Raw genomic sequence first — 14,137 nt, 5'->3', positions numbered from 1 at the left:
TCCAGGCTGTTTGGGGCCATTATAGAATGAGAAGGAAGAGAAATGAGGAAAGGGGGCATCAAGAACAGAACCCACAGAAAATCAGTATCTACGGGGTTTATTAAAATAAAAAGAAACAAAATAGTTTACAAAGTAGGCTACAAATGAGTGACCAGGGAAATGGGAAGAAAATCAGGACAGAATATGTGTCAGTAAAAGAGAGGGTTTTAAGAAAGGAAACATTTTCAATAGTTGTAACACACGCAGCGAGCTGCTTCCCCAGTATTCATTCTCCCTTTCTCTTTATTAACAGAACCCTTTTTCCGGGGCATCAGTGGATCTGGTAAATAAATAAACAACAATTTCCCAGGTTCCTTTGTATCCCAAAGCTCATCCGTCTTTTGTTGATTATAAGCAGATACCTATCTACTTGGCGGGGCTGCCAGGAAAATTATTATTGTCCTCATGCAAGTTACCAAAGAACTGGCACCCCACTTTTACCCTTTGCATTTTCTCCTTTCTTCCCTCCTAAATGATTCTGTGCCTAAAGGTGCAGCAGCTGTCTAATGATCATGAGTACAAAAGACACAAAATAAATGATGGAATGGAAAATGAGAAGGATTGGCTCCTGATCCACCCCTCTGAAAGCGAGAAAGCTGGGAGTCGACCTTGGCTCCTCCCTTCATCTCACTTCACTGTGCTCCAAGACACTTCAACCCTTAAATACCTTCAGATCTGCTTTTTTCTAACCTCCGCTTCCAGCCCGACCTTTTTAAGGCCACATCCTGTCTTGCTGGATTCACTGAACTGCTCAGCTTACTGAACTGCCCTCCTAAACAAGACTCAGGCTTGCAGACTTACCACCTCTGACCTGTTCTCTCACCTGCCGTCCCTTTCAGTCAAAAACAGAATGTTTTTATATTGATCTCCGCTTAAAATACTTTCAGGGTTCCTAGTAGATTGAAAGTCATTAGTCTCACAGCTTTTATGATTTGGTTCCTGCCATACATGATGAGGACACTAATTATGATGACAAACATATATACATATGCATGTGTATGTGTGTGCATGTGTGTGTAATTTTTGGACGCCGACTATGTGCCAAGCATTGTGCTAGAAACTTTACATTTATTTAAACCTCACAATGTTCCCTCATATATTTGACATTAATCTCATTTTACAAATAGGACAACTGATTCTCAGAGATGTTAAGTCACTTGCCCAGGGACACACAGCTAGTTTAAGTGGGGAAGGCCTGGATGTGAACCGCTCACCACCCTCTTCCCCCCACCCCCACCCCCGCCTTCCTGTATCCTAAAGGGTAACCCTGTTGAAGAATCACAGCCAAAGCCAGTCTTGCCCCCGGGGCCAGAGGAACCCATCTGCCTCTACCGAGTACCAGAGCAAGGGAGGAGAGAATCGCCCAGAGCTGGAGCGGCGCCGCGGGACGGTGGTCCTGACAGGTCAAGGCCCCTTCTCCTCACGAACTGGGGCACAGGGAGCCCTTCTCCCTTGCCCAGTCCACCTGGCCCCACGGCGCTGTGGAAGTGAAATGCAAGCTCCAAGGTCATCCTCTCCTGGGCCTAGAGCTGGAAAGCCACTGGGATTCCAGTGACCCCCCGCAAGGCCCGGACTGGCCCGGCACCCGCCCCTCACCACTAATCCACTCCGCCTGGACGCTGGTTCTGTGCGCTCCCAAGGCGCACTCACTCCGCTGCAAGAGCGCTTTCGCGCGCCGCCACCGGCCAGCGCCGGGACCAGCGCAGTCTTCGGGCACCGGCTCCCCGAGGGAAACTGCCCTCCGCCCCCCGAGTCGAAGGGTGGAGAGAAGGGCGCCCCGGGAGCCCCCTGGGCCTGCCGTCAGTCACCCGGATTTGTAATTGGCGAAGGGTGCGGGTCCCCGAGGGACATCTCCCGCTGGCACCTAACCTTTCGGATCCCAGACTGGAGCCAGAGCTCCGACATTCCAACGGAATCCCCGTGGGCAAACCGACCCCGGTTCCCGACTCTGGCCACCAGCAGCCTCGCGCCCCAGACCCTCCCCGGGCACGGAAGCAGGTCAGGTCGCCCTGCTCAGCCTCCGGGGCGGCGGCGGCACCAACCCCGGGGAGGCGGCGGCACCACCCCGGCGGCTCCCAGCAGCACCGACGAGATCCCCCGCAGCGCCTGCCTCCGGGTGGCCTCTCTCTGGGGCTGACCCCCTCGCGCCTCCGCGCGTCCTTCTGCGTTTCTCAGCCTGTTCTGACAGTGATGTAACGAGGCCAGGCTCGCGCCGCGTCCCCTCTTTCCCAGGCTCAGTGCTTCCTCCCCCCGCGCCCCGCGCGCAGCGCGCTGAGCTGGCGCCGGGCTCCGTTTGCACAGCACGGGGACCGACGGGCACGGCTGGGAGAGCCGCTTTCCCACGTTCCACCTCCCGGATGCAGAGTCCGTGGGGGAAACCAAGCTTTCCTCCCAGAACCAGGGGAGCGAGCTGAGGGGGCAGCTGCTTTGGAGGCTTCTGAGGAGACAGCCTGGCTTCTTTCCCTACTTCTTGGAGAGGGCAGGAAACCTCAGGTAGCTGGTGACCCCAGCCGGTGCGTGTTGATTTGAGAGAGAGGGACAGAGGTTGCAATAGTAAGAGGGAGGGAGGGTACGAGGGAGAAAGGGGGTGACCCCAGCCGGTGCGTGTTGATTTGAGAGAGAGAGATAGAGGTTGCAATAGTGAGAGGGAGGGAGGGAGGGAGGGTACGAGGGAGAAAGGGAGGGAGGGAGAAGGGACGGAGAGGAAGAGTGAGAAATAGAAACAGGGAGAGATTGCAAGAGAAACGCGGAGAGAGAGACAGAGATTGCAAGAGAGATACAGAGGCAGAGACCAAGACTGAAAGTCCAGAAGAGAGTCAGAGACAAAGAGCAAGAGAGAGACAAGAGTTGGTGGGTGGGAGCTTGACCTGGATTTTTTTTTAAACGCACTGTGGTTTCACCTCTGACAGAATAAAGGAACGCTGCTCCCTGGCCAGCAAGCAGCCCCCAACCTGGATGGAGTGAAAGATGCGGCCTGATGACATTAACCCGAGGACTGGGCTGGTGGTGGCCCTGGTCAGTGTCTTCCTGGTCTTCGGTTTCATGTTCACCGTCTCTGGGATGAAAGGGGAGACTTTGGGAAACATCCCCCTCCTGGCCATCGGGCCGGCCATCTGCCTACCAGGCATTGCGGCCATTGCCCTGGCCAGGAAAACCGAGGGATGCACCAAGTGGCCGGAGAACGAGCTGCTGTGGGTCCGCAAGTTGCCCTGCTTCCGGAAACCCAGGGACAAGGAGGTGGTGGAGCTGCTGAGGACCCCTTCAGACCTGGAGTCCGGCAAGGGGAGCTCAGATGAGCTGGCTAAGAAGGCGGGCGTCAGGGGGAAGCCTCCCCAACAAGGCCAGGGTGAGGTGTCTGTGGCCAGCTCCATCACCATCCCCACACCCACGGAGGAAGGAGAATGCCAGAGCCTGGTCCAGAGTGGGCATCAGGAGGAGACGTCCAGATACCTGGACGGCTACTGCCCCTCAGGCAGTTCCCTTGCCTACAGTGCCTTGGACGTCAAGTGCTCAGCCTGGGACAGATCTGAGTGCCCTGAGCCTGAGGACAGCATCTTCTTTGTGCCCCAGGACAGTATCATCGTTTGCTCCTACAAGCAGAACAGCCCCTATGACAGATACTGTTGTTATATCAATCAGATACAAGGCAGGTGGGACCACGAGACCATCGTCTAATCTGTGCATACAAAGGTCACTGGATTCATAGAAACATGACTATGCCCAGCTCCCCATGGAAGAAAATTGCTCTGCTTGGAGAGCCTTCACACCGTTAGAAATTGACCTGGTATGTGATGGGTGTGATAATCTCTGGTGTCCGAGAGTCATGTAAATAGGCATGTTGGGGACACACTTTAGGGAAGGGTGATAAGGATTAAGGACACTGGAAGAGGCAGTGGGTAGGAAAGGAAGTTACTCCGGTTGCTTCTTAACAATTTACACAATGTTGAATGTTTTGTAAAATAACCCAAAAAGTGCTATCCAGGACCAGCTGAAAGCAAGATAAATCTAGAGTGGGCTACAGATGTGAGGCATCAAACGATGCATGAGCTGTCCATAGGGAAACTGAGCTGCTTTGTTTTTGAAGAAATTGAAAAAAAATTAATGATCTGTTATAACTGATCACAAATGATCTGTTATAATCTGAAATAATTTTTGTCTGGTGAAAAGCTTACCATACTTGGTATTTGCTGAAAGAAAAAAATCAAGATAGAAGAGTTAAACCCTCTTTAGATGGGATGGTTTTTGGGAAAAGGGGACTAAAGGACAGTTGGATTATGTAACTGAGTCTTGTGGCATTATTGTCTGACAAGATCATGGTTTCTAATAAAGTAAAATAAGTGTGACCAGCTATGTGAAAAGTTAACATATTTATATGGCTATGTTACTTCTTAAACTCTTTGTTTAAATTCATTTATTGTATCTTTATCTGAAATGGATTTTTTCTAAACATTTACTATCATTCATGTATTATTTCCTTACCAGGTGCAAAATTACTTGATATGATACTTTCATAGATTAGAATTTGTTTTCATCAAGAAAAAATGAATTTTACAGATATAGCCAAGTCTTTGGCTATATTGGCAACCATGTACTGATAATTTCCATTCCTATATACCTTTTAAAATCTGACAACTAGGAAGTCTACACATTAGCCCTGAACATTGCATGTAATTTGTATGAAATGCAATGATTAAACCTTTGGAAGTGGCATTATTTGTAAATTTGTTCAACTCCTCTCACAAATTGTAAATGCCAGTGAAACAAGAGCTAATCTACTAAATTTAACTGAAGCCTAGATTTTATTAAGTTCACCTGATCAGTGAACAAAGTCTGTTAAAAAAAAAAAAAAAGTCTCTTTATTTCATACATTTTGCTGCTGAGGAAAACAGCAAATCACAGTGTTATCCTAAAATGTGCTTTCTATTTCACTTGCTCAACTGCAGTAGACAAGAAGGCTATCAAGCAGAATGCCATTTGATCCCTGGTAAAGAAAAATATTGTATTATATATAGGAATGATGATACAGTTCATCTTGAAGATCAGAAGTATTTTGTATCCTTCAAAGAATGATCATTTTAAGTGATCATAATCTTAGTCACTTTCTCCCAAAAGGGGAATTGAGGACAAAAATTTGGACATACTTTTTTGGGTATTTCAATTCCAACTCTGCAATTCTTTCTTAAGTATATCAATTGTGTTCTGTCTTAAGAATCATGCTCTTTAAAAAAAAATCATAATTTTCAAGTCAAGTTCAAAATCAAAAATATGTAATTATTTTAGTAGGACTTAAATGTCAGAAATGAGATGCAGGATCTTGGGCAAATTTTATCTTCTTACACCTGAGTTTCTCACTCTGTGAAGGAAGGGGGAACTGATTAACACTCGATTATTTCTATCATTCATTTTCAGTTTAAATATTTCTATGGTATTATGTCAAAGGCACTTTATATATTGCCAGGAAATGAGTTACGGCAAAATGCATGCCAAAATTAAGAAATTTATGATAATTATGTGAAATAGATTGCATTGCTACTACTCAAAAAAGAGTTTTGTAGATGTGTGAAACCAGATGCGTTATATTACCAAATATTATTTATTCAGCGCAATACATTCCTGAGAATACATTAACATAATCAGAGTAAAATATTTTTCAGGAGAAAATTTAAAATGTTGGTATAAATCAAAGTAATCTAATACATAACCTTGCACTAAATGTGATTGACTTTGGATTTGGGATGGGAAGAATAGTTCCCTAAAATCACAGAAACTTTTAATAATTTTAATATACTTTGAAAACAGGAAATCATATTTTTATAATGGTGACAACTATTGGATGACTCTTAGGAATAAAAACTTTCTTTAAAATGTTTGCCACTGTTAGAGGTGAGGAGATAGTGAGACAGAGAGGTTTTCACAGAGACTCAGCAAACCTTACACAATAATGCTGCAATTTTCTGAAGAAAGATGCTTGCAGAGTCAGGTATGGTTTGGGGGTTGGAAAAGTTACTTTCTGATTTCTTGGAACCATTCCAAACTCCTTCATATCATTCTCTCTCTTTCCCAATTGAGGGTCAACTATTAGTTTAGAGATAAAATGCATTTTAGCTCATTTTCAAGTTCTATTTCAGAAGAAACCCTATTTCAGGTTTCTTCTCCCATCTACCCTCTTTAAGGTATTTAAGTATGCATTTGAGGAAATGTTTTCCTGTGCTAAAATAAAGGTTTGCAAATATTGGTGTGAAAGGTTTTAACTTTGACCGGTGAGAATAAAACGTATGATTGTGTGTGTAAATTTCTCTTAACATATTAACAAACCCCTTTCTATATACAACAAGGTAGCCTGGTGCCCCAAATCAGTACTTGTAAGTACTATTCAGAGTAAAACTTCCAAAGTCTAAAAAATACACACAAAAAAAGGGTAAAACCCACATTCTTTCGAACAGAGGTAGAAGAAAAAGAGAAAAAAAGTGTCTCAGCCCTTTAGAGGAAAAGACAGCAACTCATTCCAATGAGTTGGACAGTTTTAGCAAATTGTTCATATTAATATAATAGACATTAGGATTGTTCCTGGCAGCCTTAAGGGCTCCTAGACAGATATAAATTTACATAGGCATTACTTTATTTTGCTGTTAATCCAAATAGACATTTCAACTTTATTTTGAATAGGCATTTTATTTTCAAAATTTCTCTGTTTAATTTCCCTTGCCCTATATGCCTACTTATTGTGCACATGGGCTATTTTTCCAAACTGCTTCTTCATTCTTAAGTGAGAATTCAGACAAGATACTCAAATGAGATCATATTAGACATATGTTTTAAGATTTATTTTCTGTTGCAGTCATCTTGGCAAACAAAATCCAGATACAGTTAAGTTCAGGCTCTCTTCCAAACCCTACTAAGCAGCTGCTTTGAAAATGTTTTCAATACTATAGATCTTAATATCCACTGAGATGACAAATGTAGGAAAGGAATATTCATTCTTTCAAATGCTTTTTCTCTTTTGCAACGTCCAATCTCTAGTTATTTACTAGTAGCCTCCCTCTGTACTCACAACATCATTTATTTGGTGAATTCACTATTATTAATACTAGTATTTTATCACATTAAGGAAAATGTTTCTGAAAACCTACAACCTCACTATCCCAAAACAACTCCTGTTTCTATTTTGTATATCATCTTCCAAGCCTCCTCCACATGCACATGCAGTGTACATATTATAATAGTGTGTTTTTCTTTTCTCTTTTAATTATATTCCAAGCATGTTTCCATGTTACTATGTAGTATTCCTGATTATCAATGAACAATTATGTAATATGCCATTTTAGTGATGTTCCATAATTTATCATGGCATTCCTTATTGCTGGCAAGATGTTAAGTTTTATGGATGACTTTGTATGTTTTGTTCCTGTTGTTAGTTACACCGCTATATTATTTGTTATATGCCAATAGAGAGGAACTTTTACTGTTAAACAGCTAGCTCCTTGTGGATGAGAGAGAGGCGGCAGAAATGTGTAAATGAATGGAACTCTCCACACTGTTGTGTGGGTCTTCCCTTCACTCATGTGGACATAAGAGGGTGGGAAACAAAACAATGCTTCTTCAAAAAGGTTCTCCCATCAGGACCAGAACTAGTACATTTAAGAGTAAGATGGAACATTTTCCCAGCTAAGATAACAGTGGTGTGTTTCTTATGATCAGGTGGTGTCAGTTCTCAAGAGCATCACGTTCAACAAGTAAAATGATAAATAGATGTAAACAATAATAATGACTTTGTAATATGCCAAAAGCATTTTCTTAAAGTACCTCATCATATATTTTATAATAGACTGTATTTCATATGTATATGTATTGTCGCCTATCAGTGACTTACAAACGAACTGGAATTTCAGGAATCTGATAGACTGTCCCTGTGAGTTTTCTGTGTTTCAGTTTCTTACCGGGAAAAGCTAAAATGAGGATGGAAATGGGGACAAATGCTTGGATTGCCCAAATATCTCAATAAAAGACTGGATTCCATTCAATCTCTTGTCCACTTAACATAAAATCATGTAGATACCATTGAATCTGAGCTCATGACTTTAGTTTCTTATGACCTACCACAGGGTCCTCACTCAATGGGCACCAAACCAAAAGAAATGTGTACATGATCCTACTCAGATACACAAGCAGGCAGGCACTGATGTTAGATAGCCACAATCTTTGGCAAGTTGTTCCTGGGACTGACCCTTATTAGGGATTCTTTCTTTATTTTTCCCCTTTATTCCTCCCCCTGACCCCAGATTAGTGCCTGCAGACTTTACTCGGTGACAGTATGAAGCTTTGCAAGCTTTATCCCTAATGAGGTACAGAGTTACAGAATGAACTGATTACAAAACAGTACATAAAGCTATTAAAAATCTCCTGTGCTGCTCTTTGACAAATCTATCTTTAGAAAGTTAAACATAAAAGATATTTTTGCAATTAATCACTTTCTTATTTTTCATGGTAATGAACTATTGTACGTAAGACAACTCTTCAGTAGGAGGCAAGACCACGTTTGTTTGAAAAAAGTAGGCTTTTGAAAATGACCTGTGTATATTTTAACATGAAAAGTATAGGTAATTTTTTTTAAAACTGAGTCTCATTCTGTCATCCAGGCTGGAGTACAGTGACATGATCTTGGCTCACTGCAACCTCCACCTCCCGGGTTTCAAGCGATTCTCCTGCCTCAGTCCCCTAATAGCTGGTATTATAGGCACCTGCCACCACATACAGCAAATTTTTGTATTTTTAGTAGAGATAGGCTTTTGCCATGTTGGCCAGGCTGGTCTCGAACTCCTGACCTCAGGTGATACACCTGCCTCAGCCTCCCAAAGTGTTAGGATTACAGGTCTGAGCCACCACATCTGGCCATTATTTTCTATGTAAGTGATTAGATCATCAGACCAACTCAGAAAGGCCCACTCTTCCCATCTGCTTTTCCAAACTACCTCCCTTCCTCTACAGCAGCTTCTTGAATATTCCTGATTATGCCTTGCAGCTGACCATCCTAAGGCTTTGCCCCAACCATTTTCTGTGCCTCAAATGCCCTGTCTTCACCCTTCTGCTGTGTAAGGCCCTAACATCCTTCAAGGAGAAGCTACCACATCTTCCACAATTTTCTGGATTTTCTGACTCAGAGCTAATCCTTCTATCATTCTCTGGCCTCACAACACCCTTTACCACTATCATCACATACATTAATTGTGTAGGCATCTGTCTCTCCAACTGTAGTGTGAGCTCCTTGAAAGTGGGGACCATATTTTATCCATCTTTCCAACCCCCTACTTAACCCCCGACACACTCACTTAATTCCATCTTGCTCTGTGAAAACTCTAAATGGCACCATTTAGGTGACCCTCAAAGCCTACTTTCCCTTTCAAGTTGAATATAGTCAGCAACAATGTGGATTAAAATTGACTTCTGTGGGTTGGGACCCTAGCTATCATTTTAGTATATTGTTTCTTTGGGAAAATCACATCTTATGTAACAAGAAGAAAGAAATCCTTCCAGAACATTTTCCCGTAACTCCATGATTGACCTAGCTTCTACTCCATGAGTCAGAGACTGCACCAAACATGTGATAAGTACTGGCGGTTCTAGAAGCATGTGACAACCATTGAATTCCTGACCAGAAATAAGGTGAATCAATGTACTCGGGTTAATACTGCAAGTAGGTCAACAAAATATAATTCCCCAGCTTTGACTATTGTTCTTCTAATAAGTTTTTTCACCAACAATTCTTAACAAGACCTTCAAGACCACCTGGGTATTCCCTTGGGTCGGTATTGAGGGGCTGAGTTGCAGACCCTCTCCTACAACCCCCCAGTGATTCTCTCCTTCTCCATAAAAGCTGTAAATACTCAGAGACCATAGTTTGAAATTCAGAGAAGTCCTGGCTTGTTCTGGAACAAGATGATGGAATTGTTCAGCAATTCCTGTGAGTAGTACTTGAAGCCGGTATTAGTAACTTCTGACCCATGTAATTTTTCCTGTGAATTTTCCCAACTATCTAACTAGGTAAAAATAGGATTTAATTGGAGTAGCTCTTTTTCTTGACTGTGGTGAATATCAGGGTCTCCTTTAACAATAACAAGAAAGACCTCCTTTGAGCATTATACGGAAGGAAGCATAGGGAAAGAATGGGCAGAATTGTGGGCATGGGGAGAAGAGCCAACAATCCCTGATTAAGCCAGTCACTGTTGCGGCATCCACCCCCTCCATCCCCCTAGCGTTACCACTTCTCATCTCTAATTTAGAAGCAAATGCTACAAAATGGACTAAGAGGACAAACCAAACAGAAAATGTTTTAAAAACGTAAAAAGTGAAAGGAAAATGTTAGAGAATTTTAATATATTTTTAATGGCTGTGAAAATAAATATGCACTCAATTTCCCTTAAGTATATATTCCAATAAGGGCAATATTTAGCTGGAAATATCCTGCTGGGCAGGGTTAAAAGCAATATAAAATAGCATCCAACGAATAAGATCAAATGTGTTAAAACTATTCAATAATAGCCTAAAAAGTATAATGAAAACTATGAAGCTAAAGGAATATAAAGTGAACAGATTAGCTAAAGTATTGGAAGGATAAAGATAGTAAAGTTAAATAATTTTAAATGCATAAAGTCAGCCAAAATTTTCCACTGAAAAGAGAACAGGGTATTAAATGCAAGCAACAATGCAGAGGCCAGAACGAAGACCCCAGCAATGTGTTGCAGGCTGAGGCAAGAACAGAAAAGGGACACAGGTTATGCTCAATTCTCCTCCCAGGCGAGATTCCCTCAAAGCAGGCTGTCACCCTTCAGGATGCAAAAATTCAAGGCCCAAATGATTTTTTAGATATGACACCAAAAGCACAGGCAACAAATGCAAAAATAGACAATGGGATTGCATCACACTAAAATACTTAAGAACAGAAAAGGAAACAATCTACAGAGTGAAGATAACCTACAGAGTGGGAGAAAATATTTGCAAACAATACATCTGATAACAGGAATATTAGTCTGTTCTCAGACTGCTAATAAAGACATACCAGAGACTGGGTAATTTATATAAAGGAAACAGATTTAATTGACTAACAGTTCCACATGGCTGAGGAGGCCTCACAATCATGGCAGAAAACAAAGGAAGAGCAAAGGGGACATCTTACATGGCAGCAGGCAAGAGAGCATTTGCAGGGGAACTCCCCTTTATAAAACCATTAGATCTCATGACGCTTATTCACTATCATGAGAACAGCATTGGAAAAACTGGCCCCCATGATTCAATTACCTCCCCCATCCCTGGGTCCCTCCCACAATACATAGGAATTATTACAATTCAAGATGAGATTTGGGAGGGGACATGGAACCAAATCATATCAACATGTTAATATCCAAAATATATCAGGAGTTCAAGCAATTCAATAGCAATAAAACAACCCAATTTTAAAATGGGCAAAGGACTTGAATAGATATTTCTCCAAAGAAGACATCCAAATGGTCAATAGGTATATGAAAAAAATGCTCAAAATAATTAATCATCAGAGAAATACAAATTAAAATCACAATATCACCTCACACCTGTTAAAATGGTTATTATCAAAAATACAAAAGATAAAAAGTTCTGGAGAGGATGTGGAGAAAAGGGAACCTTTGCACACAGTGGGTGGGAATGTAAATTAGTACAGTCATGGAGCTTCCTCAGAAAACTAAAAGTAGAATTATCATATGACCCAGCAATCCCACTACTGGGTATATATACAAGCAATATGAAATTAGTATGTCAAAGTGGTATTTGCACTCCCATATTTATTGCATCACCATTCACAATAGCCAACATATGAGCCTAAATCTTCATTAACAGTTGAATGGATAAAGAAAACACTGTATATTATACACAATGAAATATTTGGACTTTAAAAAGAAGGAAATTGTGTCATTTGTGACAATGTGAATAAACCTGGAGGATGTCAATGCTAAGAGAAAAGAGTCAGGCACAGAAAGACAAATACTGCATGGTCTCATATGTGGAATCCAAAAAAGTTCGACTTATAGAAGTAGGGAGTAGAAGGGTGGTTACCAAAGGCTGGGGTGAGGGAATGAGGAGATGTTGGTGGATAGGTACAAAGTTTCAGTTAGACAGGAGAAATAAATTTTCCAAATCTCTTGTAAAGCATGGTGACCATAGTTAATAATTATGTATGTTTCAACATTGCTGAAAGAATAAATCTTAAGTGTTCTCACTATAAAAACATAAGCATGTAAGATGATGTATTATGTTAATTAGCTTGACATAATTATTATATGATGTATACAGGTATCAAACCATCACATTCTACCCCATAAATATATAAAACTATTATCTGTCAATTAAAATAAAAAGGTAAATTAAAACATATGTCTAATATGTCCCCCAAAGTTCAAGCATTGGAAACTTAATTTTGAATGCAACAGTGTTGAAAGGTAGGGCCCTTTGGGAAGTATTTAGATCATGAGGGCTCCACCACTATAATAGATTAATGCTTTTATAAAAGAGCTTAGCAAAGGGAGTTTGGCCCTTTTTTGCCCTTCCACTTTCTGCCATGTGAAGACACAGTGTTCCTTCCCTCCAAAGGATGCAACATTCAAGGCACCATCTTGGAAGCGGAGAGGAGCCCTCACTAGATGCTGGTGCCTTGATCTTGGACTTTCAAGCCTCCAGAATGGTGAGAAATAAACTTCTGGTTTTTATAAATTACTCAGGGTGTGGTATTCTATTATAACAGCACAAAAGGACAAAGACAGGAACTGAGTGTATAGTATCCCGTGGGGCTCTTCTGAAGACTAGCATTCAAATAGCTATACTTTGTGAAGTCTTCCCCCAATTCCCAAATCTAGAAGCACTAATCTGGAAGCCAAATGTCCAGAAGTCAGAAAGATTGAAGAATCAGAAGAAAGAAGAAAAAGTTATAAAACCCCCAGAATTACCCTTATTTTCTTGGCCCTGGTCATTCACTGCATAGCAATCTCCCAACCAACCACTCTTCCCTCAGCAGGGACACTTGGATGATCAGAAAAAATATATATCTGCTGGACATATTTTGTTTCCGGATGTTAGATTTTGAGGTCCCTAAGTTTACCCAACAATAGTTGCTAGGTCCTGCTTCATCTTAGGCACCAAAATTGGTTTGGAGTTTTTATAAGAGTTCTAAGAAGGTTTATAACGCAGATTTAATATATCATGAAACCAGCAACCCATTAGAAAACATAATCCTTGCTTTCCCTAGTCTTACCCTATGAGATCTTGAATGAGCATTCTTAGCCCTACTCAACGTCTGAGCAAATGCCATTAAGTTAGGCCAGTAGTTCTCATGCCCTAGCATACATCAGAATCATCTGTAGGGCTTGTTGGAATACAAATTGCTGGGGCCACCTCCAGAATTTCCATTTCTAAAAACTTATCAGGTTATACCAATGATATGGGTCCCAGGTGTCCTTCAATTGGTGCATGTGTATTTTTTTAAAGGTGGGATCTGGCTATGTTGCCCAGGATAAAGTTTACAGGCATGATCTACAGCCTCAAACTGCTGGATTCAAGCAATCCTCCTACCTCAGCCACCTGAGTAACTGGAACAACATGTATGCACTACCATGCCCAGCTGCTTTTAATTGGTTTTATATCCCAGAGTCTGGTAGAGCCCATAGGCCCAGCTATGCCCATACAGCAGCATTCAGATCTAATGTCTGGCACACAATAAACACTCAGTAAATAATTTAATTGAATTAATGAATGTATTAGTCTGTTTTTACACTGCTGATAAAGACATACCTGAGACTGGGCAATTTACAAAAGAAAGAGGTTTATTGGACTTACAGTTCCATGTGGCTGGGAGGGCCTCATAACCATGGCAGAAGGTGAAAGGCACATCTCACATGGCAGCAGACAAGAGAAGGGAGAGCTTGTGCAAGGAAGCTCCCCTTTTTAAAACCAAAGATCTCATAAGACTTAATCACTATCATGAGAATAGCACAGGAAAGACTGGCCCCCATGATTCAATTGCCTCCCACCAGGTCCCTCCCACAACATGTGGGAATTCAAAATGAGATTTGGGTGGGGA

General features: G+C 41.7%; 1 protein-coding gene across 3 annotated transcripts; it reads left to right on the top strand.

The window, feature by feature from the left end:
• Window positions 1-2,111: 2,111 nt before the first annotated feature.
• On the top strand, window positions 2,112-8,060 carry TMEM215 (transmembrane protein 215). 3 transcript variants are annotated; one of them, XM_032299989.1, is made up of 2 exons: window positions 2,112-2,532; window positions 2,949-8,060. In XM_032299989.1, the coding sequence occupies exon 2, from the start codon at window positions 3,007-3,009 to the stop codon at window positions 3,712-3,714; it is 708 nt and encodes a 235-aa protein (XP_032155880.1). In that variant the 5' UTR covers window positions 2,112-2,532; window positions 2,949-3,006; the 3' UTR covers window positions 3,715-8,060. The 3 variants fall into 3 exon arrangements, with proteins under 3 accessions (XP_032155880.1, XP_032155881.1, XP_032155879.1); XM_032299990.1 differs by having other exon boundaries at window positions 2,112-2,552; XM_032299988.1 differs by having other exon boundaries at window positions 2,112-2,583; window positions 2,671-8,060.
• Window positions 8,061-14,137: the final 6,077 nt, after the last annotated feature.

The sequence above is a fragment of the Sapajus apella genome, unplaced genomic scaffold, assembly GCF_009761245.1.
Source record: "Sapajus apella isolate SASKATOON/1434 unplaced genomic scaffold, GSC_monkey_1.0 scaffold42, whole genome shotgun sequence".
Taxonomy (NCBI): Eukaryota; Metazoa; Chordata; class Mammalia; order Primates; family Cebidae; genus Sapajus; species Sapajus apella.
The sequence above is the reverse complement of the archived record's forward strand: the minus strand, read 5'-3'. Positions and strand labels throughout refer to the sequence as shown.

Coding starts and splice junctions, on each gene's coding strand:
- TMEM215 (XM_032299989.1), top strand. CDS start 3,007: ATGCGGCCTGATGACATTAACCCGAGGACTGGGCTGGTGGTGGCCCTG.